Genomic DNA, 15,653 nt, shown 5'->3' with positions numbered 1-15,653 from the left:
ACCTCTAACGCCTATCAGTAAGTGAAAAGGGCAAATCCTAGAGCCCAAGTACCACGTGCAGATGGGTTGAACATATACATTTGCCTCTGTTCCCCAAACTGCATTAAATAGAAGAGATAAAAAAGTAAAAATGCCGCAAATCCACAAAGATGAGAGGACAGGAAACAATATCGGAGAAGGAGTCAATAAAATTTTGGGAGCTGGAAGTAGATAGCCAGACTTATAGTTGACTTAGCATGCCAGAGAAAGCTGAAAACTGTTCATAGCAGAGATTTCCTCTGAGGCAGCAGTGGGGGGGGGGGGGGTGGGAGTTGGTTGAAAGTTTGTAAAGAGAGGCAGTTAGTTGGACCTTTAGATCTTTCCTTCATCCTGACTGTAGCCTGGAGGTCTTCTCGCTGGAGAAGTAAACCAAAAGAGACCTTGGAATCTGTCACAGTCGGTCGGTGGGGACAGAAGAGCTTTTCTCACCAATGATTAAGTGAAAAAACACGCAAATAGTGCCCTCCTTTCCCCAACAGAGCCCCACAAAGGCAGGGGACTGGGTTAGCCTCAAGAGAAAAAAACCTCACATAATAGATCTCTTCCTGATCCCTTATAAAAAGCCACCTTTCAGTAACTGCCACCCACGAAATCAGTCAGCTCAATGGTACCTCATCGAAAGTCAGTAGCCTGGGATTACTGGACGTTTGGAAAAAATCTGTCACACCAAGGACAAAATAACAAACAGAACAAAAGAAACTCCAAGGAATAGAGACCTTGAAAGAAACATTGAACCCCCCCAAAAAAAAACTGTAAGTAATCTCTTCAGAGAAACAAGAGACTACATCCATGACAGAGCTTCCTAGCACAGCTATATAAAAAGAATATTCAGAGAATATGAGAAAAACTTAAGAATTTTTATAGTAGCAAAAGTAAAACAATAAGTAGAAGGATTGGGAAATAATGTGGAGAAATCTCTCAAGAAAAGGAGAACAAAGACAAAAAGAAAATATGATAAAAGATAAGAAAAGTAGAGGGTCACACCAGGAGATAAAACATCGAAATAAGATTCCAAAAAGGGAGAATGGAGATGGGATAGAAATGAGGCGATCCAAGTATTAACAGAAGAAAATTTCCAGATTTGGAGGACATGAAGCTCCATGCCCACTCAATGCTATAAGGAAAAGGAAAGTCGGGAGACAGGAGGACCTGTTTCTACACCAGCAAAAGCAGAAAACAAATCTGATTTACATGGTTGTTACCAGGACTGAACTCGAGGGTTATCTCCTGAGCACTTAGAACTGTGTCTGCCGTGTATTGGTAGTAAGTGCAAGAAAATTATTCAGTGAAGATGCTGCATTAGTTCCGAAACATCCAATGGTTCCTCCTCTTCATATTTCTCCGTTCCACCCACACTGGTTGAGTGGTAGCAACACCAGAGTTTTATAGCTGCCCACAGGCTGAATCTTTGCCGACCATCTGCTGAACCCTGCGAATCAACATTTCCAAACAGGCCAGTTTAAGCTGAAGAGAACCCTTGGGCTCCGCTTGGACAGGGCATCCAGGACGGGGTGAGACTAGTGTGGGGTTCAGCTAATCAGCCTTAGCCCCACCCCTATTTTGGGATGCTCAGTTCTGCGCAAAGATTCCTTATCGTAGCTGTTTCCAAAGAAGTGGAACTGAGCATTAAGAGAGATGTGCCTTCTCTCTAAAACCCCAGACTCACAGTCTGCTGTTAACAAAACCCAAATCAACAGCCATGCTTCCTGCTTAATCCTCCAGTTAAGTACCACACAAATTCACGCACCTTCTTTATCACGAGTCATTTTCATTTACGAATAAATGCATGGACAGTGACCTCTCTGGCTTATTTTTGGGCTTGACTTGGAATTAGTTCTTTCACCTTAATCTCCCTTCCCCAAGGGGGCCAGGAGGACTTTCAGCACCCAGGACCGGCCCAGCCTGGCTCCATCAGACCCTTAGGAGCAGAAAGCAGGAAAGGAAGTCATGTGTTCTTTATCTAACAACCTTATTTTCAAAGAAAGAGAGAGGTTGAGCGAATGATCCAGGACAATATGAAGTGAGTGGAAAAGCCCATCTCTGGAGGTCGGGTCCAGGACTCTGTATCAGATTCTGGCTTGATTAACCCCCCTTGCTCTTCCCACTGTCCTCTGCTGCACACTTTTATTTACTCAGGATCAGCTCAGTAGTTATTTCTTTCTGGTTTCTGCTCTCTGGGAGGCTTTGATTATATAAGAAAGATAAGGCTAAAAGTAATAAAGCATGAAATAGATGTTAATCATTAGAGTATCTGGGGTCCACAATAACTAAAATGTGGAAGCAACCCAAGCATGCATCGACAGATGAATGGATACACAAAGTGTGGTATAAACATACAATGGGTATTATTCCAGCGTAAAAGAAATGCTGGCGTGTGCTACAGTACAGAGAAAACTTGGAGACATCGTGCTAATCGAAATCAGCAAGGGCCAAAGGACAAATATTGTATGATCCCACTTATATGAGTTATCTACAATAGTCAAATTCATGGAGTCAAAAAATAGAATGGTGGTTGCCAGGGGCTAGGGCTGGGAGTCGGAGATTGGGGAGCTCTTACTTAACGGAAACAGTGTTTCAATTTGGAAATATAAGAAAGTTCTAGAGATGGTTAGAGGTGATGACTGCACCAAATTGAGAATGCACTTAAGGTACTGGACAGTATACTTAAAAAGGGTTAAAATAGTGGATTTTATGTTTTATAGATATATACAATAACAAGACTTTTTTTTCAAGGTATATGTGGTAAATTCAGACACATGTTCTCATATCCCCAGGAATCATAAGCTGCTTTCGCAGGTCAGAGAACTTCCCTTCTGCTTCTAGGCAGCCATTTCATGACATTGTGGTGCCATCTTGCCTGTGTGGCTTGAGGCCACACATGGGCCAGCCGGGCCCATTCCACATTCTCTCTCCATTCCTCCATGGTTTTCCTCTCCCATTTCCCTTTCCTCACGTCTGATTCCCAGCCCCAAATCAACATGAGTTCAGAGTAAGGGATTTCTGAGGCACCAGGAGCTAGGTACAAAATTTTATTCTATTTTTCTTGCTGTTCAACCTCTGTCCACATTCTTCAGAGAACCAATAGTAAATTAAGCCAAATTCGGTCCACAGTCAGTAATATAAACTCTTCCTAAATTCACATCTCCACATGACCAGTGCTTTATTCTCTGATGCCTTCAAGATGATTTCAGGTAATGGAGACTTTCCCCTACCTGAGCACAGTGGCGGTAGAGGTGTTTGCTAGAGCTCCCGTGCTGCCGCTGGGGAAGACTTGTGACTCTCCGTGTACCCCTCTCTTTCAGTGCACCGCTTCCTGTGGGGGTGGCTTTCAGAAGAGGACCGTCCACTGTGTCTCCTCAGAGGACAATACAACTGAAGACCGATGCCTGTGTGGTCATGAACCCAGACCTCCAGAATTCCGAAAATGCAGCCAGCAGGCCTGCAAGAAGAGTGATGGTGGGTGAATGACCTTGCCGGGTGGGGAGAAAGCTTTCATAAATAAGGTGTCCTGTGTGAATCGATTGTGGATAGTTTTAGCCCCCTTTTTGGTGCCAGGAATCTTCATGCTGAAGAGGCCAGCCAGCTGCACTCAAGCAAGCTGTCAATTCGGGGAGGTTTGACTCTAATTCCTTGAGGGATTATCTCGTGCATTTTCCTATCTCGGAGCACATTCACACTGATGTCATCCTGCACAAATGAGAGTCACTTCTGCTTTTTCAAAGCTTTCTGAGAGATGCGCCAGCCTTCCTCAGGAAACCAGTCAGGTGCTGAACGGCCTTCTCTATCAATGCAGCACCACTGGCTTCGATCAGGTTCCACAGAAACAGCTCTGAGGGGCAGATCTGTGTGCAAGGGATTCATTTTGGGAGTGCTCCCAAGGAAAACTGTGAAGGAAGCAGGGGAAGCCAGACAGAAGAGGGAGAAAGCACAGCCAGGCTGCCGCTTCAGCCTGGTCCTATAGGGGAGCTCTGGGGTGCAAGTCATGGGTCAGAGCTGTCTGCTGGACTTTTCCCGGGAGCTGGACTTTCATACTCCTACACTTTTCAACCGTTGGCCAAGGGCTACCCAGGGGGAAGGGAATTCTCAGGTGTTAAAAGCTCTCTACATGGAGAGACAAATGAGCTCCAGTAAGCTCTGGGGCGATCCTCCAAAGCCAGGGTCTCTGGGTATTAGAGGCTATAGAACAGGGAAGCGGGGACCGGGTGGGGGGGGGTGACGCATGAAGACAGACCAACAAATCCAAGGAGGGAGACCCGAGCAGGGGAGCATCAGTGATGCCTGCTACATTCAGCCTCCACTTTCAGAAAGCATCCCAAGGTCGAATAGCCTATGGTCACCTTCACCATTTTAAGTGTGTTGAACTACAGCCTGGAAAGGTTAAGTGGCCTGTTCGTGAATACACGGTGGGCTGATTGCAGAGCCAGGGTGCCAGGCCAGGTCTCCTTCTCCTCAGATGCCTCACTTCCTCGGGGGTGGAAGGAAGCCAGCATTGGGCTCAGACAGCAGTGAGTGTGTCTCCCATGGCAGCTTCTATCTATGTGACCTTGGCAGGTTATTTAATGCTCTGAGCCTGTTTCCTTTTGGATGTAAGGAGAATAATAACACAAGCCTTCCAAAGGTATTGTGATAGATTTTAAACAGCAGGTATTAAGTGCTTTTGAAAAGAAAAAAAAAAAAGATTCATCAACAAACCAGTTCAGTTACCTCCCTTGGGCAATTTAATTCATTTCAATAGACTACGGTTTTCTTATCCATTTATGAATGGGTTCAAGCATTAATTCTAATATCCGTTCCATTGGTATTTGGGGCTTCATTGATATGTGAGTTTTCTAAATTAAATTAAAAGCCTAGAGAGAAGGTTTTCAGGCAGGGAGAGAGGACTTTTTGATAGTTACATCCATTACAAAGTAGAGAATGCCTCTTATAGATGTAGTCCCAGGATTGGAATTTAGAGGGTCAGGCTGAATTTACTGTGCCCCTAACTAAAGAACTGACTGTTAGACATCATCACCTAAGTGAAAAACTCTTGAAAGCCCACATGTTGGTGGTACACAGTGGTAGTCTTTTTCTGAAGATTCTTCAAGATAAGAGGTAGTGAAGGCTGTGGTCTGTTAATCTGTTCCTCGCCTCCTTCCAAGGACTGAGGGGACTGGCATTCAGCAGAGACTGTCGTTAGAGTTCACGCCCTGAGAAGATTTTCCCTAGAGGTTGCTTGTGGACAAATCATGTACTTATTCAGCAGATACTTGCTGGGCCCTGACTGACTACATGTAAACATAATGTCAAGCAAGAAACAAAGCTGCAACCCAGGGACACTGACAAGGGAGGTAAGGATGTTGTAAGAGTTCTTGGAAAGGGCACTGACCGTAAACTGGGGAGAGCAGGGAAGGCCTGCAGAGGAAGTGAAGATGAGTAGACAGGGCTGGCGGGAGGTTCCCAGAGAGGCTTTCAGTTTCTGCGGTCATGGCACAGGAGTCTAACTCAAGTATGAAGGTCACGGGAAGTTAGGAATGGTAGGGCTGGAGGGGAAAGCTGGAGCTTGGGAAGCATGTGGATGAGTTTGGACTTTATCCCCAGGGCAGAAGGAGCATTGGAGTATCCCAGACAGGGGTGTGGCGATGAGAAAGTCATGCTGGCTGCCATGTCGAAGATAGCCAAGGAAGACCACTCTGGAGACTACAGCTGTCCCCCAAGCCAGAGATGGGTGTGATGTAAGCTAAGGTGGTAGACGGGCAGTAGGGAGAAGGAAGTGGATTCAAGAGCTACTGGACAGGGAGACTTGGGAGGACTATTCCTGGAGGAAGAAGAAGGAGAATAAGCCCAGATTTCCAACATGGGCAGCTGATTAGAGGAGGCTACCATTCACTGGACGTCCTACGCCCAGCAGTGGGTTTGGGAATGAAGAAAGGAAATGAGTTCTGTTTGGGATGTGTTTATTGATGGGCCCATGAATCATTTAGGGTCCATGAATCACACCTATAATCATAGGTTTCAACACATATGGGAAGGCCAGGAGGGAGATTTGAGCTGGAAATTCTGAAATACACTGAGGGAGAAAGTGCTTTAGAAGTGACTGTCACGTGCATCTTCTTTCTGACCAAATTACATTTAAGGGCGGCCATTATTGACCTTACTTGAAACTCCAAAAACTACCTAGGGCTCATTTGCGGAGACGTTACTAATTTTTAGTTTTCCAGACTCTTGCTACTCAGAGTGTGGTCTGTGGACTGGCTGCCTTGGCCTCACCTGGGAGCTTGTTAGAAAGGCAGGATCTCAGGCCTCACCCCAGACCTACTGAATCAGAATCTGCATTTAAACAAGACCTCCAGGTGATATGTGTGTACATGAAAGCTTGAGAAGCCCCCTGTTCTAGATCAAAGGGCCAATTTGAGACCCTCTTCCCTTCATGTCATCTCATGACCTTCTATCGTACCATGTTTTTAAAATGTTAAGGCTATAGAATCCATCTGTGTTGTGTTGATTTTTACATAATTGAAGCAGCAATATCGTCCTGGTTGACCATGCCCAGTGTTATGAGCTGTTATTTTTAAATTCTATATACGTGGTCTTTAACTGTTTTATCGCCAGACAGTGCAATCTTCAATAATCAAAACCAGGTTAAATGCATACTTGGTATTTTTTTCTCTTGAAATCTCACATTGAGAAGTTGATGAGTAACAGCTGGCTGGCAATGGCTGTAAATAGCAATGAATTCCACTCATCAACAATTATCAGGGCAGCAGAAGTTAATTACTAGCTTCTCTTGAAGGCAGAGCCATGCTTACTCATATAGAAACAACGTGAAGAGCAGCTTCAAGAAATTCCTTGATTTTAAAAACCCACCACCCACCCTTACCCCTGTGCCCTCTAAAATGCTTTGAAAATAAATCACTCAGTGCCTGGAATCTTGTCAGCCAGCCATCACAAAAAACATATGCCCTATGTCCATGTTATAAGATCAGATATGAATTCCTCATCAGGTTTGCTTTCCTCCAGGCCATTTTACTTCCTTTAGATTCCATCTAAATTGTTAATGATTTAAATTCTAAATCAGAACTACCATTTCCACAGTAAAGACTGTAAAACCCTAAGTAGGTAAAAAAAAATTTTTTTTTAATATATCCAGAAATATTTACTGGTTATTGAGTATATTCTAGTCATTACATTCACCATAATGATTTAAAAACAAAAGCAAAACTCCTAGGCACCCCATTCCTGGGTTGGTTTTTTGTTTTTGTTTTTGTTTTAATTTAAAGAATGAGGGTGTAGAGAAGTCAAGAAAAAGAATAAGGAAAGTAATAAAGACAGTACCTAGACACCGAGTTGGTACAAATGAACATTTGAGTCAGCAAACTTTCTACTGGAATATACTTCCAGAAGAATAGGATTTCGTGTTTTCATTTATTCGGCAAATACAAGGGATCACAAGATACTTCTCAGACAAGTGCTAAAAACCGAGGATGCAGAAATGAGTATAATACAGCCCCTGGCCCCAGGGAACCCAAACTCTTACAGAAACTGTATTTGTCAACAATATTGAAATTGTTTTGCAACTTTCTTTTGTGGGCAAAATATTATCCTTTCAGCCTAGACACAGCTGACAACAAAGAAACAAGCTTCCAACTGTCCCTTTAAATTTCCGAGCTTGGTTTCTGTTGAACTGGCAGAGGCAAATTGGGATCTCTTCTCCAGGTTGCCCCTAATTATAAGCATTGTGTGTGCTTCGGCTGGGATCCAGTTCGCTGATGAGCACAACAAGCCTTCATTGTTTTATAATAATAAAGAGAACAGTGCAGTGCCGCCACGCCATGACGTTGGGCTCATGGTCATGGTCATGGTCTAAATGAGCTGCCAAACACGGGCCTGGAACACGGGCTCCCAATTTAGGCCACCACTATCCTCCACTCTCCCTTCAAGTCTCCCACTCGCGAACAGGAGGACCGCAGGACCCAGCATGCTCCCAGGGCTCTGAGGACCACTGAAAAGCAGGGTCACAATCTCATGGTTCCCCAGATCAGGCAAGAACACCAGGTGTGGCTGAGCATCTGTTGGTCCCATAGGTGTCACCTAACCTGACAGTTGGGGACCCTGTGCTGAGCAAGTGAAGATGCTGTGTTCAGGCAAGATCTGTCCGTGACCCCCTCCTCCCCCATCGCCAGTGCAAGAGCTTCATTCCCCTGGTGGCAGAGTTTTAGGGGCCCTGAAGCAACGTTCAATCCCAGCCACCAGCTACATACCAGCTCTGCGATATTGGCCCAGTTACTCAGCCTGTCTGGAACCCTCAGTTTTTGAAAGAATTGCTACACCTACAAGTACATTTCTCCGCGGATCCAGTGAGAGAGCACACGTGAAGTACATTGCCTGGTATGGGGTAAGTGCTCCATACGCGGTATTTCTGCTGTTCTTGTCAGAGCGAAGAGGGGCACGACTGTCCCAGGGCTACCGTAACCGACTACCGGGAGCTAAATAGCGTAAAGCAACAGAAGTGTATCTCACAGTTCTGGAGGCCAGACGTTTAAAATCAAAGTCTCAGGACGGCCATGCTCTCCGTCTTAGCCCCTCGTGCTTGTTAACAATCCCTGCCTTTCTTTGGCTTGTAGCTGGGTCACTTCAATCTCTGTCTCTGTCCTCACACGGCCAGCTTCCCTGTGACGTCAGTGTCTTCCCGTGGCTTTCTCTTCACTGTGTGTACCTGTCTCTCCTCCTCTTCTTATAAGGACACGAGTCATGTTGGATTAAGGGCCACCCTATTCTGGTATGACCTCATCTTAATTTAGATCATTATTACACCTTCAAGGAAATATTTCCAAATAAGGTCACATTCACATGTATCACTCCCACTCTGGGGGACACTTAAACTTTAGAGATGCAGTTCAGCCCACAACAGGTTAGGACTTTGGGAGTCTCTAGGAAGCCCTTTTCAGAACGGTAGACAGCCTTGAGAGATCACGCTAGAGCCTTAGCAGAAAAGCCTCCTACCACCATTTACAGAACAGTTCAAGATAGCATGTAGTATGATGTTTGGGCAGATATTACAATGGTAATGCAAGTGTGGGGACTGAGACCGAGGGGATCCGTGTGGGCCAGGATGGCCAGAGACGCTTCGTGAAGGGATGGGGTGCAAGCTGAGCTTTCACACCTCCTCTGTCTTCTTCCTTCTTCCTTTCCCGAAGTAGCCCCAGAGTGCTCCCATACTCATGTCAGGGAAGACGTGGGGCAGAGAGCTACGCCACATGCCCCTCTTCCAGTCACCATCCATGAAGGCTTCGGGAGATGCTGGCTAAGAAATTGGAGCAGGCCCGTGATACCCAGGCGTCCATGCTGGTCCTGTTCCAAAGCCAGCAGCCTAGAAAGGAATCTTTGCCTCGTTCTGAACAGCAGCCCACATGATGCCTGGCCCAGACACCATGGAGAATACCAGCCGCCCTCACGGAGCTATGGGAGAGGAAGAGCCCAAATTCCTCTCCCACAGTTGGGAGTCCTTGGCTGAAACGTGTACTCCTTCTGAAACAGAGCACCTAAGAAACTTTCCTGTGGGACTTTAGGGGAGGTTGGATTTTATGATAGGCTTAAAGAAGAAGCCTGAAGAAGAAAAGAATCAGCAGTGAAGATTTTTTGGGTTCTAGGAACATTGCATGTTACCGATTCCCAAGTGCCGTTCGAACCTGCAAACAAAATAGGATTCTGACAGCTAACAGAAGACATTCATTTCTTCACAGAAAAACAAGGTGCCATCAAGGGAATGAGGAGCTATGAGGAGATTAAAAGCATTTTTTTGCCTTCATGACCTGAAGGTGAAAAAAAGCATAAAGAGAAAAAAATACTCTCACAGTTTTTGGGTAAAAAGGATATTACCTCAATTTCTGCTTTTACTGACAGTCCTATTGACAAAGGACAGCAGCCTGTTTGTGAAAAAAGTTTCTCTTCAAAACTATTCGAATCTCTTCTGTAAAAAAGAAAGCAAGGCAACCAGAGCTTGGAGGGGCACTCAGGCAAAGTTTGAAACAATTTCACTGTATAGAAGAAAAATCTGCTCTTTGGGGCCTTATTGAATTTCTTCCAGCCCAAGAGTACGTGGCCCAGTCCAGTCTGAGCACCACTCCCAGCATGTGTGTGCTGGTGGCACCCGAGAAAGTCCCTGCATCCTGGATGAGGAAATCAGGGCCAAAGGGGAAAAAAAAATGAGGGACTTACTTGCCTAGAGCTGTCCGAGTAGAACAAGGATTAGAATCCAGGTAACTCATGGATTCTTCCTGTGGGAATTATCTGTGTATGTCTCAGGCTTTCATCCACGTGGTACACTTCTGGAGGGCAGTGACCACATTTTCTATAGCTGTATCTTCTGCTCTGCTGAGCTCTGCTCAGCATGTGTTGGTTAGTCGGCTAGCTGGGTTATTGTTTGGTGCTTTGAATGATAGGATCGATAAAAGCGTAAGCTCTAGAGTCAAAACTGTCTCCGTTTAGCTCTGGCTATGCCACTTATCAGCTGGGTAACATCGTGCAGGTTTCTAACTTCTGTAGGCTTTACAGTCCTCATCTATACAATGGAAATACTCCTGTTTGCCCGGTAGCACCCCTGGGGAGATTAAGTGAAACAATGCACGTGAAACCTTGCGTTCAACTATCGCATGACAGACAATACGGCAGAGCCAAACGCCTTCACGCCAGGGCCTTCAACTGCAGCCGTGTGTATAGTTTGCTCAGCGCCTGCAGCTCAGCTACGGTTCAGCTAATCTAGCTTGGCCTTGGTTGACCTTGACTGCAAGCTGTAGGTTCAGTCCTGTGTCTCCCATCCTCCGTGGTCCACTAGCTTCGAGAACCACGTCCTTCTCACGGGGACGGGAGAAGCTCATCAGGGCGGGCTCATCGTCCTGCACCTCCCACGGCCCCACAGGGATCGTCTCTACTGACATCACAGTGTCCAAAGCAAGTAATGGGCTGAAGCCAAAGTCAAGCAATGGAGAAGTATTCACCACCCACCAGGTAGCCATGGCAAGGGTGGGAATGTCTCTAACGCTGTTACACGGGAGTGAAGAACTGTGACCGATAATTCAGTTTAACACAGACACTTTGCACAGTGTCTGTCACATAATCAGTGTTCAGTGGATGTCAACTACCATGAATTATTACGAAGCCTTTCTGGGTAGACACGTAACATCTTCCATTAATAGAAGTCGTGCTCATTCACTTACAAAGGATAATCTTAGTTTTTTGTCTTGTTTTTCTTATGTTTCCTTCCACAGATTTACTTTGCACCAAGGACAACTTATCAGCCAGTTTCTGCCAAACACTAAAAACCATGAAGAAATGTTCTGTGCCCACTGTGAGGGCCCAGTGCTGCCTCTCCTGTTCCCAGACACACATCGTCCACACCCGAAGGCCAAGAAAGCCACAGTTGCTCAAAAACCCCAAAGCATTCTAAGTGTAGACAGGAGCCGGCCCCACCGCAGACTGCGGCAGCCCGCCGACTGACTCTCCCGCCTTCTAGCCCCAGGAACCACTTCACTGAGGTTTTTCAGGTCCAGCTTTGGCTCAAACAAAATCTACTGTGTTGTATTAGCCACAAAATGCCCTTGCAAAAGGCATGGGCCTGCGACGCTTGCTGCTCCCCGATAGGCAGGTGACATAGCCCGGAAATTCAGGCATCTCCCGGGGTGGGCTCCTGGGAAAGGTGCCAAATTAGGTAAGTCAGTGACATGATATCTTCCCCCCCCTTAAAAGTAAAAACAAAGACCCCAGATTTTTCCCAGACTACCTCAGGAGTATCAGGAAATAGAACCACATGCATCCAGGGAACAGTCCTATTAATTTACCTTGGGGAGATCATCCTTTTTTTCCTCCCTACGTGGGGAAGCTGCTGTTTACTATGTCATGGGGGAGCGTTCAGGAGCATTCCTTTAATCACCCAGGCAAAGGGCCACTTTCTTCAGTCATTATTCAGCTGGGGCAGGGAGAGAAAGTGCTGGCTATATCCCTCAGTCTCCATAGACTAGGTATCTGGGCTTATTCCCGTGCCTGCCTGGAGACACGAGAATAAGAGGAAATGGTCAGAAACAGTAGGATTTAGTAAAGGTAAGGGATTTAGCTTAATTATATGGAAGACATTTCTGACTCAAGGGTAATTTCTATGAAAACTCTTGAAAAGGAGATGAACAGAAATCAATTTCTTGCCAGTGTAAGAAAAGAAACATGGACCTTTATTTTTTCCACTTTCCTGGCAAATACCTTTCCTTTGGAGAAGAGCAGATGAGTCTCCCATCTGACTTTTCTCCTCCAGCATGTTCCCTGCCTGAGTCCTCAACTCAGAGGGCCAACCGTCCTTCCAATGCTGGGGGTTGGCGCACAACAGCTGTTAAAGCCAGGTGCGTGATTGCAACACACCCCACACGCCCCAAGGACGGAAAATGGAGCTCAAGATTAAAATATCTCTGAGAACCAGGTAAACCGTATTAAGTACAAAAACTTGATACAAATGTCTAGTCTTGAGGAAAAAACCCCACAACTCAAAGTGAGATTCAACCTGACCCCAGTACACCCAATAGTTACTTTTGAAGGTCTGTTCCTTAGGGGGAGCAGGCAAGTCAGGAGAGGCCAAAATAGTGACATGAACGTGAAAATGCTTATTCTGGGTGTTCTCACCACCCATCAGGAGGCTCTGGTCTCAAATACAAGGCACCTTTCCTAGTTTGGAAGGGGAGGCATTTACGTGAACTGAACCCAGACAGCGAGGATGGGTGGGTGGGTGGGTCTCTTGACGGAGGGGGAGGCAGGGATGGGCCTTCACTTCATGAGCAGCGTAGTCCAGACCCAGGCACAGGCAGAGTGCAGTTAAACGAGTCACCAAGCACAGCGCCCCCTAGCTGCCTTGAGTTACCTATCCGTTCAGCAGAATGGTGCTATTGAAAACCGGTGCTAATATCTCGAAGGTGGCAGAACTAATAGAAACACACAGACAGATGTACAAGTGGGCAAGTCCGTCTGCATCTGTTACATGTATAATGGTGTTGCTGGCCAACACCAGTTCTATTGCTTGGACACTAGAAGCTTAACATTGTTATATGATGTGCGTTTTTTTTTTTTTCTTCTCCAAGCCATCAATGTGCATTGTTCTGATGAACTCCTGTGGAAAATAAAACACCGGGGTTGGGATAGAACTTAAGAAAAAAGAGAAATAGGACAAAAATAGACATGTTTACCTGAAGCCAGGGAGTTTATTTCTCGATGATGACGTTCTTGTATTCTCTGTCTTTAAAGGCAAACATTGCTGGCTGATGACAATCTCTGGTGAAATGACAGTTTTAGAGAGAAGAGGCTTAAATGGTTAGTGACATGAGTGCTGGAGGAGAACCTGGTTTTTTCTAATGAGGTAGTTCGCAGACACTGCCCCCGAGGTGGACTGTGGGCTTTCGGGGGCCGGATGTCATCATCGGGGCTGAGTTACCTCACCTGTGGCCGTACTAGCGGTCAGAGGCTTATCCATGTCATCAGAGACCTGAGTATGACCAGTCTTTCAAAACTCGGGAACAAACCCAGATGCCTGCTGCCCTCAGCACACTCAACCAGGCCAGATTTCCCAATACACAAAATGGGCCACGTTATTTCTGACCCACGTGGTGGAGAAGATGATAGACATGTGGGGAGGGTCCTCCCAGATACTCCATTCTAGGACTTTCCCCCGTTTCTCAAAGATGGGAAATTGGCCCCTAATCATGCATTACACACATTCCCTTCCTGTGTGGAGGCTGTGTTGTGGGATGTTGTGGCACCGGTCCTTCTGGACTCCAGGATAGAAACAGCCCTTGCCGTGAGAGTCATCTGGCACAGTCGTTACCTTGACAGTCACTTAGCCTTGGGTCATTAGGGTTTTGACAGGTCCCTGTGCTTGTGATCAGAGAGGGGAGACTCTGAAGACAAGAACCTAGATGGTGTCGTTACCATTTCTTCGATGCTCACAGGGGACAACACGAAGCAGCATCACTGGTTTAGTTAATGCACATCCTCTTTCCTTCCCACCTTGAACAAGCAGGTGAGAAGTGTAGCAAGACACACTGGATACCCATCTACCATGAACCAGAGAGGCCGCCACAGGGTCTGGTGCTTAAATACAGCAAGGTTCTCGAACCCGGTTTGGTTTACATTGCCTTTCACATGGTAGAGTTCACTGTTCTCTGAAAAGCTGTGGGTTAATTTAATTCTTGAACATTGAAACATAATTTAGTGCACCATGAGAAAATATTTCAAGAGACTAGTGAATACTTTTCTAAAAAGGGAAATCATTTTGTGGACATGACAATTGCCTCTTCGTGGGAATGACTTGTACGATGGGTTTTCTCGGTGCAGGCCTCCCAACATGGTGCTTTCCGAAATTCAGTGAATGCTTTTGGTAACTTTCATCAAGTTTCTGAAACCAATTTGAGAGATTTATATTGTTTCAGGCCAACATTTCCCAATCAATTGGCTTCAATTCTTGAAACTCTTAAGAGCTTCTTTCCTACCCCAGAGACTGCAGATCTTAGCTCTTCCTCTGACTTTCAGGTGAAGCCCGGGGACGGTGTAGCTGGTGCTCAGTGCTCAGCAATTCGCTTTCAGGGGAGGAACATGTGACCGGAACTGCCAGGTGCTATAACTTAGCCAACATATTTGATGCTACTCCTGTTCTGTTGTATTGCTAATTCAAATATTGTTATTATTAGTATTATTAGTATTTTAAATTATGTCATTTAAAAAACCACGTAGTTGGCAAAGCACAGTTCTGCCTATGACTGTCCTCCAGAATGGTTGTACGCTGTGTATGGCACAACCCATTCGCTCTCCCTGCATCTCTGTGCTGTGCTGCTTTGTCAGGCCCAGCCTCCGTAAGGGGTCCCTTGGTGGGCACCTCGGTACTTAAAACCAGATTGTAATCATAGCCTGACGTTGGGTGGCATTAATAAATGGTTAAACTCATTGATGTTTCCATGTGATTCATTTACTCCTGCTGTGAGATTCCCACCGCCCACCACTGTTACCCTGGAATTTAGCAACTGGAGGAGGAGGATGCCAATTTCTTCCTCCCACACTCCATGCAGATTCCTTCCTCTTCCACCCCTAGATCATTATGTCCCCGGATGAGTCACATCCCAGGTGAGGTGGAACTTAGGTCTCTTCTCGTGAATGATTATACAACGGACACAGTCCACCATACGATGATCTGAAGTGAGGCCTAGAATTCTCAGCGCGAGGTTCAGTGTATTCAGATTTGCAGCTCACAGCAGAACCCACTTCCTCCATCTAGCGACGTGTAGACACAATGTTTAAGAGAAAGTAACCCACCTCTGGAGGATCTTGCTCTGGAAATCCAACCCTTTTTCCAAAATGGTACATAGCACAGCAAGTGTAGCCCGCAAAGGTAGAATTTGGATATAGGGACACGGAATTAACTCAGACAGAATGAGTAAAAATGAGGCTGGCGAGAGCCAGGCATCTGTGGGCGATCCCTAGGATGTTCGAAGGCATACTTAAGAGTGGTAGGAATCATTTTTTGGTCAAGACGACCTCACAGAGGGCCATGAACACCTCCTTGTCTGTGCCCTAAAAACTCATCTTTCTGTGATGACTAGGTAACTTTATCCTAC

The 15,653-nt window shown here is 45.9% G+C and overlaps 1 protein-coding gene across 6 annotated transcripts in view; it reads left to right on the top strand.

The window, feature by feature from the left end:
- ADAMTS12 (ADAM metallopeptidase with thrombospondin type 1 motif 12) overlaps positions 1-14,985 on the top strand; it is a 292,638-nt gene extending 277,653 nt beyond the window's left edge. For all 6 annotated transcript variants that reach the window (XM_044387013.3, XM_026506767.4, XM_048224412.2 and 3 more), the window contains 2 exons: positions 3,342-3,495; positions 11,283-14,985. In XM_044387013.3, the coding sequence (XP_044242948.2) occupies positions 3,342-3,495; positions 11,283-11,461 (333 nt within the window). In that variant the 3' untranslated portion in view covers positions 11,462-14,985. The remainder of the gene's footprint in view (positions 1-3,341; positions 3,496-11,282) is intronic.
- Positions 14,986-15,653: the final 668 nt, after the last annotated feature.

Source organism: Ursus arctos, unplaced genomic scaffold, assembly GCF_023065955.2.
Source record: "Ursus arctos isolate Adak ecotype North America unplaced genomic scaffold, UrsArc2.0 scaffold_15, whole genome shotgun sequence".
NCBI lineage: Eukaryota > Metazoa > Chordata > Mammalia > Carnivora > Ursidae > Ursus > Ursus arctos.
This window is presented reverse-complemented; position numbering and strand designations above follow the sequence as displayed.